The following is a 25,127-nucleotide window of genomic DNA, read 5'->3' on the forward strand; positions in this document are numbered from 1 at the left end:
GGCAGGCTGTTGCATAGCTGCACTCTCTGCTGAGCAGATGGAGGCAGGGAGTTTGGGTTCTGGTTTAGTTCAGACACTGGTTTCCTCCCTAGCCAGGGGTCTTAGCAGGCAGGGCTGGGAGCACAGGGATTGAGGCCTGCTGGTCGTGACCCCTGAGCCCACAGTTCCAGGGGCCGTGCTGTCAGTAATCTGGCTCTGAGCTGGATGAGCTGCGGAAAGGGCAAAGAAAATTCGTCTAAAAGGCCCTAAATCGGGCAAAGTGCAGAGCAGAGGCACTTGCCTTGTCTGGGGTGCAGGACGGCGCTGCCTAGGCACCCCAGTGGGGAGCAGAGCCTCATTGTGCTGCACTTACCCCTTCTCCTGGAGAGCTTGCCGCCTGAGCAGGCAAGAGGCAGGGAGGGGAAACTGAGGCACAGAGCGGAGCAATGACTTGCCCAGGTGGCCTGAGCCTCCTATTCAGTGGCCTACCCCCTGGCCCGCATGCCCTTTGCTAATGAATCCTCCTCACCTCAGGGGTGAGCAGCAATGCTGGCCCTGCCAGCAGCTCGCCCCAAGCTACGCCCTCTACCGAGCGGATCAGATTGTACCAGGTGTCCCAGCTCTCTGGGCTTGGAGCGTGAGCTGTTCGGGGGCTGTTCCCACAGCGACCCTGCCATACCTGATGGGGAAGGAGGGTCGGGGCCTAGCCTGGCCCTTGGGAGACCAGGGTTCAATCTCTGCCTCTGGCTCTGACTCCTTGCGTGTTCTTGGCCAAGTTACTCAGTTTCTGCCCCTCAGGACTGTGGGGATGACAGCCCTGTCCTGCCCCCCCAGACGTGTGGGAGGCTGAATACGTTAGACATTGGGAGGTGCTCAGATGTGTCAGATAAGTACCGAAGATACAAGTACAGAGTCCCTGCTGCTTATACAGAGGGTGCCTATCTCTTATCTAGTGCTTTCCCAGGGAGCTCAAGATCATTATTCCCGGTCTCCAGAGGGGGAAACCGAGGCACAGAGCAGGGAGGTGACTTGTGCAAAGTCTCCCAGCAAGTCAGTGGCAGAGGTGGGAATAGAGCCCTGGGCTCTGGCGTCCCAGCTCTCTCCTCTGTGTCCCCTTGCCTTTGTGAACCGCCTGTTCAGGCACCCGGAAACATTCCCCTTTGCATAAGCATCTCCTCCTGGCTCCCTGCACCAGATCCCTGGCCCAAATGTGTCTTCTGAGCTATTTATGTAGATTAATTTTATAGAACCACACACCCTCTCCCCCCGCCCCCAGGCAGCTGAGAGACCCGAACGGTGTCTCAACAAGTCTGGGGCGGGAGAGAGGGTTAATCAGCAGCTGGATCTGTGAGGTGGGGAGGTTTAATTCTATCTGATGTTGGGTTACACCTACTGCAGCCGGGCACAGAGCCGAGCAGGCGTTGGGAGCGCTCGGCACTTGCGGCAGCTCTCGGATGAGGATGCTGGGTGGCTTTTGAGATGTTTGGATACAGAAAAGCCAGGTTTTCCTCTCCGATTCTCAGTGGTGGCCCTGTGGATCTCGTCAGGCTGGTGGGACCCACTGCAGTCAGCTAGTCTGCGTCTCTTAGGCACTTCTGTGGCTCCCAAGCCCCCCACCCTCTCTGGCTTGTTTATCCTCGCCAAGCCCTGAGGCAGGGCAGGATTGTTACCCCCATTTGACAGATGAGGAAACTGAGGCATATAGGGGCGAAATGACATAACCTGCGGTCCCACAGGGAGCTTATGGCAGAGCTGAGGCCTTGTCTCCAGACTAGCTCACTAACCATTGGGCCTCTCTGCCGTTGGAGTCTGGCCTGCTCCATGCAAGAGATGAAATTGCACCTAGTAATTCCCCACAGTGGAGAGAATCGCTCTTCTTTGGATGAATGGGGAAACTGAGGCGATGGGGCTTGCCTAAGGTGTCACGGCTGATCAGTGGCAGAGCTGGGGCTAGGACTCAAGTTTCCTAGGGCTTAACCAGCGCACCTCACTACCTCAAACAGCTGTCCTGATCTCTACCCTGATAATTCTCCTTCCCCTGGGCCCGAGACGACATGCGAAGGGGCCACAGCTTTTGTCTTGGAGATTTAGATGCATGATTCCTACATGCTCCTAAACCCCATAGTCACTTTGGGAAAATCGCTAGCAGCCCTATATGTTCTTCTCTAACCTTACGCTGGCTCACCAGCCTGCAGGCAGTTCCCAGTGCACAAGCAATCCTACGATAACAGATCAAGGAGGGGCACACTCCACGGAGGAAGGGAAGAAATATTGGCTAGTAAAGAAGCAGAGATCCCAGTTGCAACCTTCGAACAGGCAATTATTCCTGGTAGCAGAGAAGGGAGAGCCACAAACCTTGACTGTTCTTTTAAAAATCGCCAAGGGCTGGAATTGTAGCAGGACTGTTTCCACCAGAACAGCACCCTTAAAAAAAAAAAAAAATGAAAATCCTAATATTGTTGGGGTTTTCTTTGGTGCGTGTGGCACATGAGCTGAGAGGAGACTCTGAAATGAACATGCAGGCCTGCCAAACACCCTGCAAAGCTGATAAACCATGTGAACGAGTCAGCTGGCCCACCTGGCTTATTAAACTTGCATACGCATAACACGGGGGATTTAGAGCGGGATTGTGAGCAAATCTGTACCGTTTTTGCTAGGGGAAAGGGCGCTCCTCCCACTGTGTGTTAGACAGCCAACTGGCCTGGGGACCGTAGCCTGGGCCGTGACCTCCCCGTGCAAATGCAAAATATGAACGTTGGGCATATGCTGTGCCAAGGAGGGTAAACGGTGCTGGTGTGGCTTTCCTTTGCTGGCCCTCGTATTGTGGCAGATGGATCAGAAATGGATTGCATCCACGCTGCTCCTGCGGCCTTGTCCGCTCTAGAATGTAGGTCTGCTAGAACTATCCGGGTCTAGGTAGAGTGGTGACACACCCCTAGGCTGGCTGCTGTTATAGCGGGATAAAGAGGAAATAAGCTATTTCAGTATAAAGTACCATTAGCCTGTTATAACTGTGGCCAGACTAGGGGTGGGATAGATAAAACCATCCCCCGAGCTGGCATCATTGCACTGGTAAAAGTTCTAAGTGAAACTGAATTAAGCCTGGGTTAAACTCTGAGCAAAAGAGAGTCATGCTGGTTTAAAAAAACCCAACCCTGCACTGATTCTAGCAATTTAAGCCCAAAGATCAGTGGATGGGAGACAGTGAAACGCTGGTGTAATAGGGTGTAAACCAGCCCGTAAACCAGAATCCGAGAGTCTACACAGACATGTGAACTGGATTAGCTAAATTGGTTTAAATCCACATGTTTAGTTCTGGCTGTAACAGGGTCCTTGGGCCAGTGTGGGAATTTGCAGTTGACATCCCCCCATGCTCCAGTTCTGAGCTTGCATTAGATTTTCGTTCCCCGAATGTCGGGGTGAGATTCACACCGCCGGAAGTGTTTACAGACCACTCCAGTGCAGCTAAGCGTCCTGATTCCACACCTGCTTCTGGCCAGGGTGTCAGGAGGCATCCTATGGGAAGCGGTTGTTGCTCCCTGGTTAATTGGTGTGGTTTCCCGAAAGTCCCCCTCCTGAGCTGGACTCGACCTCTGAACCTCCTGTAAACAAAGCAGAACAGATTTGGATGGTAAAGTATTGTGCCCCCCTGGATCTGCGAGGGTGACCCTGGTCAGAGGCTGCAGGACCTGGTGCCAGAGGTGGTGACATTTCCTATCTGACTTTAATGTGGTTTTGGGGCTGGGGGGGCTTTTCAGAATCACGGGCAGTTTGTTTTACCATACACCGTGTCCTCCGGGCTCTGCAGTGCTGGTTTCTGGGGGTGTAGAGTTTGGGGGGAGAGGGGCTGTAGGATGTGGGTGGTATGCTGCTGCCGTCCGTTTGTCCTGTTCCCCCTCACCCCCCACTCTTCCCCAGCCCTGAATGTACTTGCAGATTAACTGTCCCGGGTGTGATGCGAGCCCCTGTCCCAGCCCCCCGGGGGCAGGCAGAGGGGAGTTGGGTCTCGGGGTTGCTCTGCAGAGAGGGGTGCTGGTAAGTGGGTGTTCAATGAGCTGTGGTCAGAGATGGCGTCTCAAACCCTCCCCCGTGGAGCTCGGGCTAACAGCTGCCAGTTACTAATAACCTGCACTGGATTAAAAGTGGTGACTCCTTCCCTCCCTTCCCACCTCTCCCACCCCGAGCCAACCAGCCCCCCACCCTGGGGCCGGATTGGAGCCAGCATCCCCTAGAGGGGAAAGGCCCCATTCCCCACCACCCTGAGCCATCCAGTCCCCTGCCCTGGGGTCAGATCAGAGCTGGCACCCCACAGAGGGGAGAGCCCCCATGTCCCATTCCCTGCCCCCCTGAGCCAGTCAGTCCCTGTCCTGGGGCCGGATCGGATCCAGCGCCCTCTATAGGGGAAAGAACCCATGTCCCATTCCTAGCGTCCTTGAGCCAGCTGGTCCAAGCTGTGGGATGCATTTGATCATGAAGTCTCTGAGAGAGGGCTGTGAAAGGGGGAACACGGAGAAAAATGGCCAGATTTTCTCAGCTTGGCAAGGTTCACGTTTCGATTGTTTTGCACACAGATTTGATACAGACCCGAGTTCATTCTGCTTTGCGCTTCCAAGCCACGGGGGCGTTAGGCAGGAGAGGGGAAAAAACCCTCAAACAAAGAGACCTTTGTGGGCTGAAGTGCTCTTCTGCTTCCCACAATGAGTGTCCCTTCGGCCACAAAGCCTCCATCCCAGCCCTTTGTGTGTTAATTGGGTCACGGAAGCCTATCTTATCATTGCTGTGTTTGAGTAGCTGGGTTTGCCCCGGACGCCTGTCCATTTTGTTCTTGCTTTGCTTTTGTGGAGCAGCTTTCCGGGTTGCATGCAGGTTGGAAAGCACAGCTTGTTCCCAAGGGATTGCAGTTTGCACCAGTGCAATGCACTCCCATGCTAGTGAGCTGGAGCATGGTCCAGTGGTTAGGGTGTTACCTAGGGGCTGACGGTTCGATTCCCTGCTTTGCAATAGGCTTCCTGAGAAAGGCATTTAATTTCTCTTTGCCTCAGCTCAAAGTGCGGGCAATAGTATGGCCCTACCTCAGAGAGACGTGTGAAGACAAATTAATTAAAGATCCAGATGCTCAGATATGGTTCCCTATAAACAGGTGGACAGTTTGCGTCACGTGACTACAATGTGAATTGATATATGCAAATTTCGCTAATGTAGAGCCTGAATTCTGGCCCGTATTGTCCCCTTTTTATGAGAGAATCTCACTCTGTATGTATGTGTAATAAAACCACCTAGCTCCTATCTACCGCTTTTCATCAGCGGACCTCAACGCTCTACGCAGTCTATCTTCACGACCCCCTGGGGACCCAGGGGCAGATCCGTTATCCTCACGTTACCGGTGGGGGTCCAAGGCACAGACAAAGCGGGGTGGGGAATTGAGCCGAGGTCTCCCCAGTGCATTGCGTGGATGTCTGTATAATTACCCCCTTTGGTAGGGTAACGGGACCCATCATTACGTGATCTTGCTAAGTCCAGGAAGCCGTCAGTTACTGGCGCAGCGAGATAAGTGCTCCAGGCGAAGTTTCTCATCAGCCCCAGCCTTCCTCTGAGCATTGGGGAGCGCGGGGCAGATGGACACTCAATTAACATTTATTTCAGCCATGGATAGAAATTAATCTGTTCAGAGCCATGAGCCAGGCAACCTTCAAGGCCCTGCAGCACGGGAGCCTCCTGTGTGTGGACTGGGCGTTGGGCGCAGGGGAGGTGCTGGACACGCTTGGGGCGGACCCCTCCCAGGAGCACAGAGATTTAACGCATCCAGCTCCTGCCTGGGGGGCTCTTAATAGATGGGCAGGGACATGTTTTCTCTGCATTTGCTGGTGAATCCGACTAGGGCCTGGTTCCCTGCTGAGCTCGTTGGGGGTAGGTAGGTCTGGGGAGGAGATGCCACAGTGACGGTCACCCCAGAGCTTCCCGGGGCCTTGCTGCAATGGTCCAGACCCACACCCTGCTCTGCTCTTTCTCTGCTCCAGGACGGGGGCAGGGTGTCAAAAGAGCTTAGCACCCAATGGGAATCCCCCCATCCGCTGTCCCCATTGGGAACAATGGAGTATCCCCCTTCTGGAGAACAGTGGGGGAATCCCCCCACTGAGAACAATGGAATATTTCCCTGCTGGAGAACAGTGGGGGAATTCCCTCCTCCCCTCCCTCCATTGAGAACAATGGACTATCCCCCTGTTGGAGAACAATGGGGGAATTCCCCCATCTGCTCCCCTCCATTGGGAACAATGGAGAACAGTAGGGAATTCCCGCATCCTCTCCCCCACTGAGAACAGTGAAAACCCCTCCCAAATGGAGAATCCGCCTGTTGCATGTATTGCCCGGAGCATCCAGCATGCCCCATTTCTGTGCTGGGTTCTGCGGGGTTGTCAGTCGAGGTGTACAAGGACAGGGGCAGCTAAGAACAGAGGATACTTGCTCCCTTTAGCTTCTTAATTCCCGGTGTTGGGTGGGCAGGGTGCGTCCTGCTCCCACCTCAGCAGTCCCTACAGGAAGTCCTTGTTGGCGTTGTTTAACGTGGTCTCAGGGAGCATGCAGTGAACGCACACGATGGGGCTTCAATTTCACTGCGGGCCGGGCAGCAAGAGCCCGAACCAGGGCTAGGATCTGGATTTGTTTTTTCAGCACCACTGCAGATGCCTCTCAAGTGCCTTTGGTTTCTCGAGGCCACCTGTCTTTAACGCACCCCCTGTCATGCTCTGCTTCCATCTTTGTCCGCGGGTTTCCTGGAGCCCTGTGGGCCTGAGCGAGTTGCCCAGCACGACTCTGCTGGAGAAACGGATGTGGTTGAGGAGGGACGCTGGTGCGCTCTGGGTGTGTGTGGCAGGAGCTCCTTGCCTCTTGTGGCTGATCCTTTAAATAGGAAATGCTGAGCCATGCAGCTGAGGTTAGAGACAATGCGTCTCATGTTTCAGAATCAAATTCCGTCACTGTTTGAAAGCGGCTTGTGCAGCCCTTTCCCTTGCCGCTTCCCTTTGCGGGCTGGGGTGACCACGTTTGTACCTGTCTGCCGGCCGGTCCCTGGTTTTGCGGTGTTCTGATGGCCTCGGGACAGATTCTCCCTTGCCCTGGACTTCTGTATTCCCTGAGCCGCGATCGGGGATCAGGGCCCGTTGTGTTGGTACAGTGCCCAGCACGGAGCAAAAATACAGGTCTTGAGCCGATGATCTTACAGTCTAACTGGTGCAAAAGAGGGGTAAACCACAGCTCTTCTGGTAGCGTTCTGCTCTTGGTTTGCGTTGGTGGAAACATCAAACAAACATTGGTTTGCACCGTGCAGGGTGAAGGTGAATTGGGCCCGTTGTCTTTAAAAGTCCAGATGGGAGCTACCCTGCCTAGAAATCATTGGTTTCGATCAAACTTGTCCTTTTTATACCCCAGCTCCCAGAAAATCTTTACATGCAAAATATTTGAGCTTGCAGGGTATGGCTGCACTGCTCAGGGTGCCATTGCAAGACGGATTGGTGTGTCTTGGCCCATCTACCTAGTGTGGCTACAAATAGCAGTGAAACCACGGTGGTGGGGCCATGCTTACCCCCCCCCACCGCCCCGGGAACCCGGGATATGTGCTCGCGTTCCTAGCTGGTATTAGCAGGGCGGGCTAGGTAAAAGCTGGCCCACGGGTGCCTGCCTGAACTGGGATTGCAGGGTAGCTGTCCCCGTAACAGGGTCCTTCTCCCCTTGTCGCAGATGGGGAGCCGAGGGCCGCGTGGGGCAGTGGCCTGTGCAAAGCGTCACAAGACGTCAGTGGTAGATCTGGAAATTGACCCCAGGTGTCCCAGCACGGTGCCTTGACTATAAGCCCATCCTTTCCTCCTGTTACTCAAGCTAGTGGGGATGCTGCCAGGGCTGTGGGGTTGGGGTGCCTGGGGGAGTCTGGGAATGACAGCAGGAGCCTTCGCTGTTCCCATCACCTGCCCAGATGTCTGAAGTGCCCACTGACCCCAGAACTGACCTTCTTCCCCACTGACTCCTTTCTTTAGAGTTTCTGGCCAACTGCTCGGCCCTGGGATGCCAGCACCACTGTGTCCCGACGCTCGTCGGACCCGCCTGCTACTGCAACAGCTCCTTCCAGCTGGCCGAGGACAGGAAGAGCTGCAAAGGTTGGTGGTGGCTGGGGATGACGCAGCCTGCGAATGCAGGGACAGGACTGCTGGGGCGCACTGTCAGCTCAGTGGGCCGCACCTTGCCTGAAGGCCACGTGTGGCCAGCCAGCCTGGGGCGGGGGTAGGGAGCCGGAGTGGCTTCCAAAGGGATTTGGACACTTAGCGCTCATTAGAAAACCACAGCTTTGAAAATCCCATCCTGAGTGTCACAGTGACGTGTCGGGGCTGTGGAATAGCCCAAGACAGACCAGCACAATGGATTAAACTGATTTCCCCCCGTCCCTGGGGCCCCCACATTGGAGCACTGAGCAGGCTTCCCCCATTAGGGTGAACAGCATCCTTGGATGCATCAGCAAGAGGAGATCAGTCGAGCAGGAGGGGGCGTTCCTTTTGTGTACGGCATGAGTGAGACCTTCACTGGGGGCTGTGGCCAGGTCTGGGGTCCCCACTTCAAAAAGGGGGCTGCAAAATGGGAGAGGGTGCAGAAAGAGCTCTGAGAAGGACTTGCGCTCTGGGAAGCCGGCCTAGTCACGAGAGACGAAAGAATCTTGTTCCCTTTAGTTTACTCAGGAGAAGGCTGAGAAGCGACGTGATCACGGGCTCTGAGTCCATGCGTGGGGAGAGATTTTTGAGAGCAGAGTAAGAGCCAGTGGGTGGAAGCTGAGGCTAGAGAAATTCAGACCAGAGAGAAAGGGGCAGATTTTTAACAGCATCGCTTCGCCAGGGCTGGGGTGGATTCTCCTCTGAAGCAGGGCTGGATTTCTGTGTTAAAGTTCTGCTCTGGCTCAGCTGGAAGTTCTGGGCTGGCTGCAGGATTCGCGGGGTGAGATTCTGCGTAACCCAGGCCAGAGGGGGACAGACGAGAGGATTGCGCTGGTCCCTTCTGGCCTTCAAACCCTACGATTAGACTCCGATGGTGTGGGGTGTGTGTTCCTCCCGCATGTCCCGTTCTCTGCTGCTCCACCGTGAGCACTGGGGGGCTCTGTCCTTTCCCTGGCTCCGGGGAGCTGATGCAGTTGTGGGACCCAGCCTTGTTCTCTTGCCCTCCCCTGCAGACTTCGATGAGTGCACCATCTACGGGACCTGCAGTCAGACGTGCACGAACACGGAGGGCTCCTACACGTGCAGCTGTGTCGAGGGCTATCTCCTGCAGCCCGATAACCGATCCTGCAAAGCTAAGAATGGTAGGTGGTGTTCTGGCAGAGTGGTGTGGCTTCCGGCTGCCTCCAGCTCTCGGGACCTGGGGGTGCGTGCAAAGCCACCTGGCTGCCCCGGAGTGTGCGTGGCACTCCTGCTGTGTTTGCATCTGATCTAGGTGTGCGTGTGCGTGCAAAGCCACCTAGCTGCCCCAGAGCATGCGTTTGCACGTGACCCAGGCGTGGGTGTACATGCAGAGTTACCCGGCAGCCACACCACGTGTGCGAGATGCTTGCATGTAGGCCTGGTGTATGTGCAAAGCAACCAGGCCATCTTGAGCACGCATGTTTTGCGGTTGATGTCAGGAATCGTCACTCCCATGTTACAGCTCGGTCTCCTGCCCCTGGACCTCCTGTGGGGGCTCCTCTGTCCCCTGCATTGGAAATCCAGTCCTCTCGTATTCCCTCTTGCATGGGTCAGGCTCTGGGTTCCCTGCTGGGGCCTGGGGCATAGATTGAGCAGGAATCCAGCTGCCTGCTTAACCCTCCCTGGCTGTTCTCCCCTTCCCTTTCCAGAGCCTGTGGACCGGCCCCCAGTGCTGCTCATCGCCAACTCCCAGAACATCCTGGCCACCTACCTGAGTGGCGGCCCTGTGCCCAACATCACCCCCACCAGCACCAAGCAGACCACCGCCATGGACTTCAACTACATCGAGGACACGGTGTGCTGGGTCCACGTGGGCGACAGCGCCTCCCAGACCATCCTAAAGTGCGCCAAGATCCCCAACCTGAAGGGCTTTGTGGAGGAGCGCTCCATCAACATCTCCCTCAGCCTGCACCGTGAGTGACCGCATTGGCGCTTTCGCCCCTCCTGCCTCGCCCCTCTCCGCTCTCCCCGCCTTCCTTCCGCAGCATCTATGCCTCTTTAAATGCACCCCTCCCCTCCCACCCCGGAAAGGGGGGATCTGGGGGGTCTGGCCTGGGGTAGTCACCGGCTCTTTGAGCAATTAGGTGCACAAGATCCTTAGGAATCCAGTGGGCCCCGGGGGTCTAACTCTCCTGGGGATCCTCAGAAAGGCCTGAATGTCTTGCGTTAAAGCCAGTCATAACCTTTTTTTCTTTTTTTTTGGGTTGAAAAATGTTTGGTTGATTTAAAACAGCTTTTTCTCAAGGGCCTGCGGCTTCCTCCTCCTCTCGCTTTGATCCCTTCCTGCCTCCTGTTTACAATTTCCAATGGGCTGCAAGCGCAGGTCAAACGCTGCGGCCCGGGATCGATCAGCTCCTTGCGCAGTGGTGGGGGGGAGGAAGGGGGTAGACCCGTGGCTGCTTGTTGTTTTTGTATTTGAGCCCCGTGCTTCTGTTGCCTAAATAGGCTCTGGCTGTAGGTAGTGATTTAAAACCAAAAAAAAAAATCCCCCAAGTTGAAGCAGCTCCGTGGGGGGAGGCTGAGTCATGGCCAGCCAGACGCAGATGGTGGGTTCAATTCTGTTTGCGTCTCCCGAGCTGTAATGAGAGCGGTTGCCGGGGGCGCCGCTGGGGGTCTCAAGCAGGGGGGAGGCTGCAGTTTAACAAAGGTACCGACCGCTGGGATCAGCTGTTCGGCGGAACGGCCGGTGCTTGTTTTATCAATAGCAAAACTGGGGTGTGACTCGGATGGGGGGCTGGTATGGAGGCCGCGGGGGCAGGGGGACAGGAGGTGGCGTTCAGGGCCTTCGGGGTGCGGAGCAGGATCAAGGGGCTTGGAGGGTGGAGATCGGGGTAGACACTGTGAGGGTGTGGGGGGTTTAACACTCAGCCAGAGGACAGAGTGTTACCGAATGTGCTGGGAGCCCTGGGGGAGGGGGCTTTGCCCCTCTCCGCTCCCCCCTTGTGGTACCCTGATCGCAGCAACCGAGTCCAGTTCATGCCCATCGAAGGGACAGTGTCCGTGGACTTGGGATCAGCACGCTGCTGGGCGAGGAACTGCAGGAAGTTTGTCTGTCTGTCCCTGACGTGGGGAGGGGGTGAAACTCTCTATCCTCCTCCTCCTTCGAAGCCCGGGAGAGCTGCAGCAGCGAGAAGCCGGCGTGGGAGGAGGCCCTGGACTGTGACTCAGGAGGGCGGGTTGCCATTGCCATCTCTGTTCCCTGGCGTGAGTCACCTGGTGGCGTTTGGCGTTACGTGACTCGCAGAGGGATTTGGGGATCTCGCTCCTTTGAAAATACCGCGGCCCCACCGGGGCCTCTCTTCCCCATCTGCGACGTGGGCATCATCCCCTTCCTTTGTCTGGTCTGTTGAGAGTGGAAGCCTGGGCCCCGTTTCCAGCTTCGGGCTGCTCTGATGAGCCACGCCTTGCGTTATAAACGATGCTTCTACTCCCGGGGACTGATCTTCGCACCCCAGTAAAACCCCAGGGGTTTGGACCTTCTCCTCGGCCTCGTGTGGAGGGTCCTGCGAGGGCACGACAGCGTAGCGAGGAACCTGGGGGAGTGGGATAAAATGCTGAGCCCTCACTGCAAAGTGGGTGTGTGAGGAGGAGAAAGATCTTTCCATCCGCCCCTGATCTTTGGACTCTGGAGCAAAGGCAGGTGCATTCAGAAAACTCTGGTTCTAGTTGCAACACTGCATGGTGGGGGGTGTGTGTGTTAGGCTCAGGCCTCGCCCTCTGGTCTTGCAGGCGACCGTCTGAAATGAGGCAGGAGGAGACAAGTCCCTGCTCTTTTTTTGCGTGTGGGGAAGATGGTTTAGTGGGGTTTTTTGGGCACCCCTGAGGAGAAAGGGCCCAGGAGAGGAAGGATTTTTCAGTGGTTAGGCATTAGCCAGAGATCAGGATTCAATTGCTGGCTCTGCCATGACATCCCTGCGTAACCCTGGGTGGGTCACGCTCTGTGCCTCAGTTTCCCCACATGTACAAAGGGGATAACAACACTGCCCTGCCTACCAGAGGTGTGTGAGGATGAATACAGGAGAGACTGAGGTGCTCAGCTGCTATAGAAATGGATGGGGGGATCTCTACCTTACACAGCGGGTCGCCAGGCAAAGGTGGGGTCGCACTGTACAGCCAGGCCTGATGCATGTAGCTAACAACTTCCCGACACCAAATGGGCTGGGGTTTGTCTGTGACTTGCGTGTGGGGTCTGTGTACCAGGGGCTGAACTGAGACACACTCAGCTCCCACTTGGCTTGGAAAAGCTCTTTGAGTTCCAGCTGGTGATCGATTTGAACCACTGGCCTGGAGGTTGACGGGATGCTGACTTCAAGTTGCTGATTTGACACTGGATTACAGACTAGATCCCACTGAATCAGTTGCGAAATCTGAAGCTTCTCCTGAAATCCTGGATTTCTTTCTGCTTTTGTAAAAATGCACTGTCAGGGGTGTGGCTGGGAGCAAACTGATTTCATTGCGGACATGGGGTTTAGAGGAAGGCCCATGGCGAGTGCTGAATGCTCCGCAGAGCAGCCCGGTGAGCCATTCATGCTGGAGGAAGGATGGGCCAGCGGTTAGGGTTTAGGAGCCCTGGGTTTAATTCCTGGCTCTGCCATAACATTGCTGTGAGACCATGGGTAAGTCACCGAGCTGCTCCATGCCTCAGTTTCCCCATCTCTCAGATAGCACCAGCCTGCCTCATAGGGGTGTTGTCAGGATAAATGCATTAAAGACTGTGATGTGCTTAGCTACTATGGTCATGGGGCCTAAGAACCGTCTATCTTAGGGAGATGCATTTATTTTTTTCCCTTGATGCCCCTTTGGGGGATGGGATTAGCACAGGGCACAGGACTCCTGAGTTCCATTCCTGGCTTTACCATTGCCTTGCTGTGTGGGCATGCCATTTCCCCTTTCCGTGCCTCAGTTTCTCCACTTGGAATTACTGTTACCCACCATGGTGTGGTGGATTTCTTGCTTGTAATACTCCGTGTGTTTGCTAAAAGCACTAAATTGGTGTAAAACATAATCAGCCTCCCAGAGGGGGTAAGAATGATGCTGCTTTGCCTCTCCTGGGAGTATCTCCTCTTGCCAGAGGGAAGTTTTGATACACAGCCTCAATTAACTTTCTGTGATAACCCCAGAGAGCTGAGAAGGCGGAGACCTGGGGCCTTACAATGATTTCGGCTGCTGGCTCAATCTACCCTGTTAGTCATGGTAGCAGAGACCTGCAGTTACTGAAAGGTGTCTGCAAGCAGCTTAATCACAGGTGTTCCCGGTGTGGTGTTTATCACAGTCCCAGCGTCTGGGATGGCTGAGGTAGTGTGTGATCTGATTGTGTATTATACCGGCGTGCTGTGCTCCTTTTCTTTAAAGCAGTCTCTCTTCAGGAATGAGCACTTCCCTCTTGAGTTATGCTCATTTAAAGCAGGTCGGGGCAGCGGGGGGCGGTTTGCTCTTGTTTTGCTGCTGGTAACTTGCACAGAGGAGGAAGTGAGAGCTGATGGCTGACATTTGGAGGATCGCTTTCTGGCCTCCCGAGTGCACCGACTTCTGCCAGAGCTATCTTGTTCAGAGTTGCGTTTAGCGAGAGGAACGTGCCGCGCAAGCGGACGGGAAGCTGTCAAGCCAGGAGAAAAAACAGAGTGTTTCAAGTCCACCTTTCCTCACCCGCCCTCCTACTGCAGCGCTGAAGTTGAGTGTGGGCTGTGGGTTCCACCCCCGGCACTGCCGTAGAATCCCCTTGTGAACTTGTACAAGTCGCTTCACCTCCGCAGGCCTTCTCTTGTCTATTTGGCTTGCAAGCGCTTCATGGCAGGTGCAAATCCAGGGACTTCAGTGGAATCACATCCACTTACGCAGGACCGAATTGGCCTGTTAAAATAGCCATAAACACTATACATAAGAAATTTGATGGAGGCCTTTCAGAGTAAAATCAGTCGCACTGGAGCTTCGGACTAAAGTCTGATCTCCGATTTAAATTGTGGTAACTGTTGAGGTGAGATGAGGAGGGTGTGTGTGCAGCACCTACGAATAATACACCGTTTTGGGGAGAAAACCCATGTGAGGCTTAACAATAACTTACTACTTGTCATGGATGCAAGATTCCAACCTCAAGCGTCCCGAACTCCTTAGTCTGGCTCCCAAGAAGTTCTGAGATTTAAATAAATAAATAAATTTGGGATTCTTTTTATTTGACGTCTCGTTTCTGAGCTGTGGGGTTCGCTTGTGTTTCCAAACTTTCCTCCATAACCATGAGGACGAGAAGCTTTGCTTTTTTTTTTTTTTTTTTTTTAAAGTTGCGATTCTCATGCAATCGCTCGACTCCAGCAGCTGGGAATTAAAAGCGAAACAAAAAAGCCCTCCTTCAACAACGCAAGGTACGTGATCGAATCAGGAGAGCTGGCGGCACCACCGATGGTTATTTGGCTTATACGTTTCCTTGGCCTGTGAAACTAGACAGGTCAGTTTCACTTTCTGCTTTGCCTGCGTCAGTTTGAGTTTCCAACTCTGCCGAGAAGTCTTTCGGGTTTGTTTATAAATGCAAAGCTTAAATAGAATGTAAAGTTTTATAAATGCTCCCTTTACCTTCTGGGCCTAAGCTGTTCTGTGTTTAAGAGATCTGTCCTTACCATGATTTTATCTTACAGGAGAGTAAAGCTGATCTGTAAATCCAGTTAGTGGCTCCTTTATTTACTCGCATATGGCATTTATCTACTGACAGCAGGAGTCAGGCTTCCCCAGTGCCTGCTGCTAATGAGGTTTGCGTTAGCATCTGATGGGGGAAATCCCAGTGCTAAAGGGTTGAAAAAGACCAGCCTCCCAGCTGGCGTTGCTATGCTGGAATGATGAGTTGTCTGTCCGCTTCAGATAGGAGTTGCACATCCATGGTTTTTTTTGCTGAGAGATTAGTGTGATTGGCATGGCAGGAGATCGGGTAAGTTAGGGCTCTCAGCAGAGGTTGGCAGGAACCCATGTGCATGGATCTTTCCGTTTTCCTCTGCTGCTAACTTTTTATTCAGCCAAATGGCCTGGGTACAGATTAATTTCTGTGACGACAACTCTGCTTGCGCCCCCGAATGCAGACTGCCGGCGACAGCGCTTGGATTGGGAGTGGTCACTGGAGCTGGTTTCGCTTCTGCCCCAAATGACGCGGTGAAGATCCACACGGTGTCTTGCAGCCATTGCACACCCAGGGACTAATTTTCCTTTCACGGATCACACAAGTCTTGCCCTGTCGACATGGAGGGACAGAGAGAGAGAGATGGTGCGAAGGAGGAACGTCTAGTGCAGTAGCAGGGAATTGCAAGTTGTTGAATAGGCTGCAGGAATGGCCGGCTGAAATTTCTGTGGCTTGTGTTGGGACGGGTCCCTCCATACTTTATAATCTATTTATGATCTGTTTCCCTATGTTAAGTATCCTCACGCTTTCTCGTCAACTGTCTAAATGGGCCATCTTGATTATCACTTCAAAAGGTTTTTTTTCTCCTGCTGATAATAGCTCATCTTAATTAATTAGCCTCTTACAGTTTGTATGGCAACTTCCACCTTCTCTGTATGTGTATCTATATCTTCCTACTCTATGTTCCATTCTATGCATCCGATGAAGTGAGCTGTAGCCCACGAAAGCTTATGCTCTAAGAAATTTGTTAGTCTCTAAGGTGCCACAAAGACTCCTGTTCTTTTTGCGGATACAGACTAACACGGCTGCTACTCTGAAACTTTATCATCTGTGACTCTTTGGGGTGTGAGCTGGGTTAGCTGCACACAGTCCAAGCCACTTCATTCTCATCCTGTCCTCTTTAAATCTTCCTTTAAAAATAAAATCCCTGATGGCACACTGCTGCGTTGGAGCATTGTAGAGGTTCCTTGCGGACTGCATGTCTGTGTTTGTACAGCTCCTGGCACAGTGGGGCTCTGGTCCATGACTGGGGCTGCTTGGTGCTGCAGCAGCACAAATAATTCATAGTGATCACGGCTGAGAGATGCTGAACCCAGTCTTCTGCCCCCTTCTAGGCCCCGTTTTTACCAGCGGCACCAGCGATATTGCGCACAGCAAGGCATGAGATCGAGTTGTTCGTTTGTCTTTTGGGTTTTGAGTTTTCCTCCCTAATCGTGAGGGCTGGAAACTTACTTTTTATTTAATAATAGTAATAATAATTAATAAGAGAGAACGAGGGGGAGGGGTGAGATTCTAATGCAATAAGGAGATTCTGAGGGGTGGGGATTTTTTTTTTAAAAAAGAGCCCCACATCTACCAAATATTGTGAGAGCTGGCCGTGCTGAAGCATGGCCTGTTTCCCTGGTGGTTGAGTTCCTAATACAGAATGCCAAGGATAAAGTTAAGGGCCTGTCTTGATTAGAGACATTCGCTATCTGCATGTAGCTGTTGGGAGCACCTGGCTGTAGGTGACTTCACGGGAGGAGTCCGCAGCACAGCTGGGAACGGAAGCTACATCTCCTAAGTCCCAGGCCAGCGCTGTAACTGTGAGAACCCCTGGCTGCGTTGGGCTGCGAGAGGAGCCCGATTTGCAAGTGCTTTAGATTCTCTTTCCATGTCGCGCGAGTGAGTTTGAGCAGCGTTTTCATGCTTCTGCCGGCTGACATGCGGCTTTAAGTTGCTCTTGGAGAGGATCTCGACAAGCGAAGTCGTCGTCGTCCTTCTTTTGAACGCTCTCCTTCGGTTGCAGCATTTTCGCCCGAAGCCGGAGCCGATCTGCTTTCAGGAGGTTTCGAGCAGGTGGTCTGAAGCCAGGCTGCGTGCTTCCAGCTGCTCCCAGACGTTGTGCGGCACTTGGTTAACTTCACAGCGCCCGTTCGAGGGAGCGTTCGCTCGTTGCTTCTCGTTACTCTTCCAAGATGAAGCTAGCAGCTTCCTGTGCTTCGGTGCTGGCTGGCACATCCTGGTCTAGGGGCAGCATGCTGCGTTCATCGGGCCACTTGGGTACCGTTCTCACCTCGGAGCTGCTGCATGTCCGTGGGCACGGGTTGCCTCTGTTTCCTGTCTTGTCTGTTTTGCTTGCCAGCTCTTCGGGCGGGGCTGCTTCTCCCTCTGCAGCGTGGCCGGTTCTGGCGATTGTACTGCGCAGCCGTGTGGTGTTTGGTGTTTTTTCTTAAAGCCCCGTCTCTTCCGATGATAAGCAGGCAGTGCGTGGTACCCTTCATTGGGAGTCCACGGCTGTCCCCAGGCCTGAAGATGAACATTGCCCCTTCCAAGCAAAGCCTGGATGGGAGTTCTCGTCCTCTCTGTGATGGTGACTCGGTTCGATCAAGTGGGACAGCGTCCCAGCCCCCCACCGCGCTCTGCGCTCAGACACACCAGTGCCGTTATAAAGTCTCCCTCGTGGGGGAACAGGGGCCTGTCCAGCCCTTCAGGTCAGGCTCCTCACACTGCACCGATTCCCCTTTGATTTCTGTGTTGCTGGGCACATTGCAGCCTCTCCCTGTCCCGGACGACTTGGACGGAGCTGGCCGGGGCTCTGTTGTCTGTGACTTGGTCTAGGTTCTGCCCAACCCCCGGTCCCCAGGGCAGCTTGCGTCCCAACCGCCACGTTCTGTTTTAAGCTGCGGCTCTGGATTGAGAAAGGGAAAGATCTCGCTGGGCAAAGCAGGGCGGGGAGTCAGAGACCTGGCCTGCTACAGCGCAGAATAAGAGAGCCTTATTTTTCCTTGGGTACTTGGATTCCAAGGAGGGGAACTCCTCCCCCCCCCTTTCCTTTTCCTTTTTGTCTCCCTTTTTTTCTTGTTTCTCATGTGTGTTTGAAAGTTCCTGCTCTGTTTCTAATCAGCCAAATCCCTGGCAGGAGCTGAATGTCTGCTCGCATTCAAGGACAAAAGGCGAAGGGGGGAGGAGTCGTTTTTCGGCAGCTTGGAACGGTTTGCCTCCCTTGAACAGTCGGCCCAGTGTGTGGTTGCTGCTTTCCCTCGCTCGGGGCTGGCCGCTAAAATGGAGCGGGCTGTGATTAAGCTCCCCTGCTCAGCAGTGGCTGCCCCTTTCGGCCCCTTGGCTTTGGAACGTCTCCTCCGTGGGCCGCTGGCTAAACGAACGAGCCCATTGGATGAGCACGCGTGGGTGACGCGTTTGCAGCATCCGGGCCTCGGCCTGGAAAGTGGGATTTTCAGCAGAGGTTGGTGTTGGTCTAACTTGGTTCCCGATGTGCGGGAGAAAGGAAGGGGGCCCAGTAGCTACAGTGCTTGCATGGGTTTGGGAGACTTCTACTACTGGTTTCCTTTGGGCCAGTCACTTCGTCTCTCTGTGCCTTACCCCCATTTTCCAGATGGGAAAGTAACAGCCCTGGTCTGCCTGACGGGGCTGTGTGAGAACAAACACATGGTGAGGAGCTCAGATGGACGGAGGCCAGCGAAGTACCGTGAAACTCTGGTGGCAACGTTTATGTAACTCAACCTCAGACCCTCTCTTTGGGGTTGGGCTGCTCAAGGGAACCTATGGGAGTTGCGGGCCCGGATTCCATTGAAACGGTGCATTTGGGGAGGAGGTTGTGGTAAGTGACATGGGGGCTGGTGAGGTTTGGGCAACGGCACGGAGAGGAAGGGGGATGGGTTACAAAGACCAATAGGGTGAGATTCTGGCCCCCGGGTGGGAATGAGGGGACGCCGAAAGGGGAGAAAGATGCTTGGGTACCTTAGGGGAGCAGAGCTCGGTCGACACAGAGCGCTTTTGAAAATCTCACCCCGAGGCTGAGCAGCCTAGAGGGTTTAGGTGTCAACTCCCATCAAAACCCAGTTAGATTTGGGTGCCTAACTCCCTTGGGCACCTCTTAAAAATCCCAGTGTACATGTTGGTTTAAAGCCCTTTTTTGGCTACATGATCCTATGGGAAAATAAGCAAAGTGGCCTTACACGAGTGTGAAAGCTTTTGCACTATTGCCAGGACTGGCTGTTGGCACTGGCTGGAGTGAGGTGTAGGGGAGGAAGGCAGCCCCTGCCAATGCATCCTAAACCTGACCTGCAGCCTTCCCCCACCCCATGAACTCAGCCCTGGGCCGCCCACTTAAGCTGATCCATCCCTGCCCCTGCTATTCCAGCCCCTGGCTGCTTTTTGTGCTGGCGTATTGGGAGCAAAGCTTATTGAGCAGCTGAATGAGTCTTGCCAGACTCATTTCACCAGTGAGCAGAGCAGGATTGAAATTCCTGTTTCCTGGACACTGGTGCGAGAGCTTTGCCGTGTTAGCAGATCCCCAGAGCTCTCAGTGCGGGTGCATTGTCTGCCCTGGTTTTGGGGGAGGCAGCGTCCGGATCATTAAAACGGGGCTGCTCCTGGTAGCTGATCTCTAAACCGTGGGAGCTCTTCCAGTTGCAGGCAGGTTTGATCCTGGCGAGCGGGTGTTCCTGGGACAATGCTCTCATTTATTCCCAGTGGAGTTTTCAAAGAATTTCAGAGCCAGAAAACCAAAAAAACCCACAAAACTGCTTTCAGGTTTGTAGGCTGCTGAATTCTCCCAGCTTAGGAGCAGGCCGGCTTTGGAGACTTGGAATGATTAATGCCCTCTCTGTGCCACCCAGCGTCCCATTCAAACCCCGGCCTCTAAACTCCTCAGGTATGAGCTGTGCTGCTGGCAAAAGCTGCTGGATGGAGAGGTGTGGACTGGGCTAATTAATGTGGGTGGCATCCAGAGACCTTGTTTAAACGCAGGAGCTGCGTGGCTTTCGCTACCCCAGGCCGGCCGAGGCAGTCCAGCCCCCCAGCATGGAGACAGGGTACCAGTATCAAGTGCTCCTGCTGGTCATTGCGGATTCCTCCATGGGAAGGGGAATAGCTTTTGGGGTTCTCTGTGCCGCACCTTATGCAGAAGAGCAGCCCAGACCTAAAACCGCTGCCCTGTCCTCCCTTAAAGCACATTTCTGCTGGGATGCCTTCCATAAGCCTTTGGCTGTGGTTAGACAGCGGGGGCTGTCACAGCTGCTGTCACGCTGGTCATGGCCCCCGCGCTGTTACCTGGTGCTTTCCCAGCCATCTCTTACGGCCACCTGTTCTCTCGCAACTTACCCAGAGAGGATAAACTCTTTGGGGTCGGGACCAGCTTTTTGCTCCATGTCTGTACCGCACCTAGCGCAGCAAGGCCCTGATTTCTTATTGGGTGAGAAGCATGACCTCTAGCGGGTAGGACATGGACGTAGGATTTGAGAGACCTGGGTTCAGCCGAGCTCAGCCCTTCGGTTACCTTAATCTACCCTGGGCCCCAATTCTCCAGCTCTAAAACGGGGAGGCTAGAACTTCCCACAGTGGGGTGTGAGGATAAAATCCATCCATGACTATGAAGGGCTCTGAGAGGAGGGTCAAAGAAGCACCTGTGCAGGCAGGTGCTTCGCAATATGAACCATAAGTAATTGTCTGAGACACAGCTGTGTTAAATGGGGCCAGCTCAGCTAAGCATTTCTGGCAGGGCCAACCCTGGCGATCTTCTCGCAAGCTCCTGGAGGCGGGTAGGTGGGTGAGAATCTGCATGTTCACTTTCCAAAAAAGGAAGTTTCTAGCCCTGGTGGCTGTGCAGAAAGAGTTGAAAACATGACCCCCCAAAAGCTCTTGACACCAGAAGGCAACTGAAGAGAACCCAGGATGGTGTTTTTTAAATAAATTTTATGGTTTTTTGTGCCAGTCTCGTGATTATTTTGCGGCTTGACTCATGACTGTCGAACGCTTGGGACCAGCCATGCGGTGATTCTGGGATGTGCCAAAATCCCGTTGGAGCTGGATGCGTTTAACACCATGGAAGGAACTGATCTAGATACGGTCACTGCATGGCTCTGGGCTTTATTTTTTTGCTTTTCAGAAGATTGATTTAAAAGGAGCTTCAAAAGAATTTCCCCCGACCCGGAAAAGCACTTGGGAAGAGTCCGCAAAACTGCCACCACGGTAACAGAAATGGGGGTGGGGGGCGCAGCTTGTGCTCTGTTTTCATCGAGACTGCGCGTTGGTGGGGCCGTGGGCTGGGTCCCAAGCTGCGTCCGCTGGAACGTTGGCCTTTCGGTGGGACCGCTCCAAGAGAGGTCTCCTTTTTTTAAAATTTCGTTTTGCAATGAAAACAAACAAACAAAAACCCCCAAACCCCAGGAAGGGGGTGAAACATCCTCCAGAAACTGCTGGCATCTGGCCACTATTAACAGACTTTCCTGGGGCATCATCTACCTGAACAAGCCAGTCTAGGAGACTCCAGTTCACCCCATGACAAACAGCAATCTGTTCTGGTGCCAATCAACAGAAATGCTCTAGGGTTCGAGACAAATTGATTTCAGGGGGACGTGGGGCTCTGTAGAAATCCAAGTGCATCTCTCTCCCCCTTTGGCATGGAAAGCTCTCTTTCTTTCTGGCTGCCTTGTATGCCCCCCGCCAAGAAAGAGACACTGACGTGAACATACTTGGCAAGAGAACAGAGTGATTGGTAACTTTATTTGATGACTCTTCTCTTTCTTTAACTATTTAAGAGCTGTTCGCGTACCAGAAACTCAGGATTAATAAGACTCAGACTTTTCAGCTTGGAAAAGAGACGACTAAGGTGGGGATATGATAGAGATGTATAAAATCAAGACTGGTGTGGAGAAAGTAAACAAGGAAGTGTTATTTACTCCTTCTCATAACACAAGAACTAGGGGGTCACCAAATGAAATTAACAGGCAGCAGGTTTGAAACAAACACAAGGAAGTATTTCTTCACACAGTGCACAGTCAACCTGTGGAACTCCTTGCCAGAGGATGGTGTGAAGGCCAAGACTATAACAGGGTTCAAAAAAGAACTAGAGAAGTTTATGGAGGATAGGTCCATCCATTGATTTTTTTTTCTAGGCTATTTGCCAGGATGGACAGGGATAGTGTCCCTAGCCTCTGTTTGCCAGCAGCTTGGGAATGAGCAACGGGATAGATCACTTAATGATTCCCTGTTCTGTTCATTCCCTCTGGGGCACCTGGCATTGGCTGCTGTCGGAAGACCAGATTCTGGGTGAGATGGACCTTTGGTCTGATCCAGGATGGGGTTTTTAGGAGCAGGGAAAATACCTCTCAGCCCCGGCACACGGGTTGGGACAGCAGACTCAGCCTGCAGAGAGGGAGAGGATTGTCTCGTCGTTTAGGCAGCTGCATGCTATTCTGGAGAACTGGATTCTGTCTCTGCTACTGCCTAGCACAGGGTGGGTCCTGGGCCGTGACTGGAACGCTTAGGGGCTGCCCTAATACACCGTATCATTAAGGTTTCACGTGGCTTTGCAACTGTCCGATTCTTTTGACGCAGTTGTTTTTGGGATGTAATTAGGAGATTGCATCGAGGGGACAGCGCTGAGGGAGGTGGGTTGCATGCGTCCAAGTGCGTCTCTCCCGTCTGGGATTCGGTGCTGTGAAATGGCTGGGATCAGCTTCCCGGTGCCCGTCCCAGAAGCGGCCCCCCCCGGTGACCAGCTCATTAGGAGTGCTGGAGGTGAAGCGTGTTTTTTTCCGCACTGTCAGACGAGGCCACAGTCAGAGGCTGGAGCAGCTGGAGGCTCTTGTCTGGCTCCAACGACTTGGCATCGGTCCAGTAAGAGACGTAGCCGTCGGGGCTGCGTGTGCTGCATCTTGGGCTCGCGAAGGAGTGCGCTGGTGCTGAGAGGTTTCCTAGGGGCAGTGTGCTCTGGAGGGGGCAGCTAAGCTGGGGTTGGGGATGGGCATCTCTCTCCTTTCCTCTCGTGGGGAACCTTCTTAGGAGTGGTGGAAGGACTTGCCTGGGGTGCAGGGCTGGGAACAGAGCCCAGGGCTTTCCTTGCTACTCCCGAAGCGCTGCGAACCCTGTGTGTGACAAACCTTCCCGGGCTGATGCAGGGGTGTTAAAAGGGCCCCGTGGACCCTTGACTGGCTCCCGGTCGTTGCTTGGCGTGAGATCACTCCTGAGCTCGCCCACAGTCACGTAGCCAGCCGTCGGCGAGGGAACATGGAACAGCTATCTCCTGGAGCATGGGCGGGCTGTGGTTAGGGAGCGAGCGGATGCCGTACCTGGGGCAGGACATCTTTCCATGCAGGAGAGATTTTTCTATTAAGGCAAAGCCCTTTGCAGGGCTTATCTGAATTTCCTCTGCGAGCTAATGTCTGAATTCCCCATGCTGCAGCTTCCTGAGCACTGAGCTGGGGGAGCGGCTGCCACCTGGTCCTTCAAGGCTTAAAGTGGCAGGGAAAGGAGATTTTTGTTGCCTTTTTTCCATTCCTAGGACCTAGGGTTCAACTGCCGACAGACCAGCTACTCCGGGCTCTGCAGCCTGGCAGGGCGCCAGCTGTCAAGTCCTGGTTAAATGGGCTGTATTAAGATTGTATCTTGCAAAAAAAAAAAAAAAAAAAGGCAGCAAAGCCTCCGGTTACATCAGAGCGTTGGCTTCACGAGGGGGCAGCGGGCTTGTTAGACAGCTGTCAGAAACCCACACATGAGAGCCGCTGAAGGCTCCGGCCTCTGCGTTCCCATCCCGGCCTCCACAGCGACTTGCAGCCTGGGCATGGGCGCGTAATTCCTTTTCGCGGTGATTATTCACCCTGGTGAAAGACGTCCGATTGGCAGCCAGGGGAAGGGGGAGGGCTGGGCCGGTCTTTCTCCACCTAGCACAGGTGCCTTCCAGAATGGCTGGTGGCGATTTCCCACGCAGGTCCGAGGGGTGGTGCCGTGTGGGGCAAGCTGCATTGCCAGGTGACTGAAATAAACAAGCGAAGCTAATTATCTTGGTAAATAGATTCCTCTCCTGGCTGGGGCCGCGTGCTCTGCATGTTGTATTTAAAATGGGAGTAATACGTTTGTTTAGCCATCTTTTATCCCTATCCCCCTCCCTCTGTCTGTCTGTCCATCCCCATCTCTCTGTCCAGCTGTCCTTTGTCTTTCTCACTGAGCCGGCGAAGACACATTAAAGACAGAATTTAACCCGACTTCCACCTGCAAACCAGAACCGGGCATAGCCCCGCTGTGGTCTCCCGGGCGCTCTCTCCCCACGACCCTCATCCTGGTTTTCCCCTCGTAAGAAGACAGTCGGTACAAGCCACCCTGGCAATCCCGACCCCCCTGCTCTCTCTCTCTCTGCAGCCAGGTGCCTGATTCTGTGCAATAGCCTCGCTGGGGGGTAAAACATGGTCCCCTTGGCGCCTCCTCGCCCTGGCTTTCCTGCTGCAGCCCGTCTTGGGCCAGGAGGCATCGGCTACAATAGGAGGAGGTGGCCCGGGGTCTGGAGGCGGCGGGCATGGATTACGGTGCTCAGTGGGGCTCTTCTGAGGGCCCAAAAATCTACAGCAGACACGAGAACCCAGGTTGGCGGGGATGGCACCGTACAGTCGTCCAGCTTTCTGTGCCTGGGCCCAGAAGCCGGGTCCCTGGAGTCCCAGCCCACGAGACCAGTGACTCTCAACTTTTCTGATACCAGGGACAGGCTTGCTGCCTTCCTACACTGTGACGGGGTGATCTGAGGGACTGGCGCCGGTCCATGGCCCGGTCGTTGAGTATCTGCACTAGCCCGCAGCGTCTGGGGCTATACACGTGGGATCTGTGCTGTAAATGAGCACATCAAGATCACTCAGAAGCGGTTTTCCTCAGGCTGTCTGCGAAGAATTGATCGATCGTGGAGGGTGCGTCTGGGACGTCTCTCTGTGTAGGGCCCCATTCTTAATTTCGTCATTGCACCATCCCGCTGGCAGATAAACAAGGCTTGGATGTGCTCCTGTCTCCCGGGGCGGGCAATGCCCCTGTCCAGTTTTCTCGCAGCAAGGTGGGGGGAGCAGTCCCCGAGCAGGCTGGGGAAAGAGCCCTGATTGTTAACTCCACAAGAATCATTAAACTGTGCGCGTGGCTCATAAGTTAGGGCCAAATGGGACCACGGAGCCAGATTTCCACCCAGTGTTCCCTGCATAGAGCCGGATGAGTCTCAAGGAAATCTTTTGGAGGAAAATCTCCACTGGAGGTGTAAAGCCTCCATGCAATGGAGAACCCAGCTCCCCTTGGTCCAGCCA

General features: G+C 54.0%; 1 protein-coding gene across 2 annotated transcripts in view; it reads left to right on the top strand.

The window, feature by feature from the left end:
- The window catches only part of LRP1 (LDL receptor related protein 1), a 180,609-nt gene that overhangs the window by 56,441 nt on the left and 99,041 nt on the right, over positions 1-25,127 (top strand). For both annotated transcript variants that reach the window (XM_084610262.1, XM_084610263.1), the window contains exons 4-6: positions 8,007-8,126; positions 9,185-9,313; positions 9,842-10,105. In XM_084610262.1, coding sequence (XP_084466388.1) covers positions 8,007-8,126; positions 9,185-9,313; positions 9,842-10,105 — 513 coding nt within the window. The remainder of the gene's footprint in view (positions 1-8,006; positions 8,127-9,184; positions 9,314-9,841; positions 10,106-25,127) is intronic.

The sequence above is a fragment of the Lepidochelys olivacea genome (genome assembly GCF_965140295.1).
Source record: "Lepidochelys olivacea isolate rLepOli2 genome assembly, chromosome: 20".
Taxonomy (NCBI): domain Eukaryota; kingdom Metazoa; phylum Chordata; order Testudines; family Cheloniidae; genus Lepidochelys; species Lepidochelys olivacea.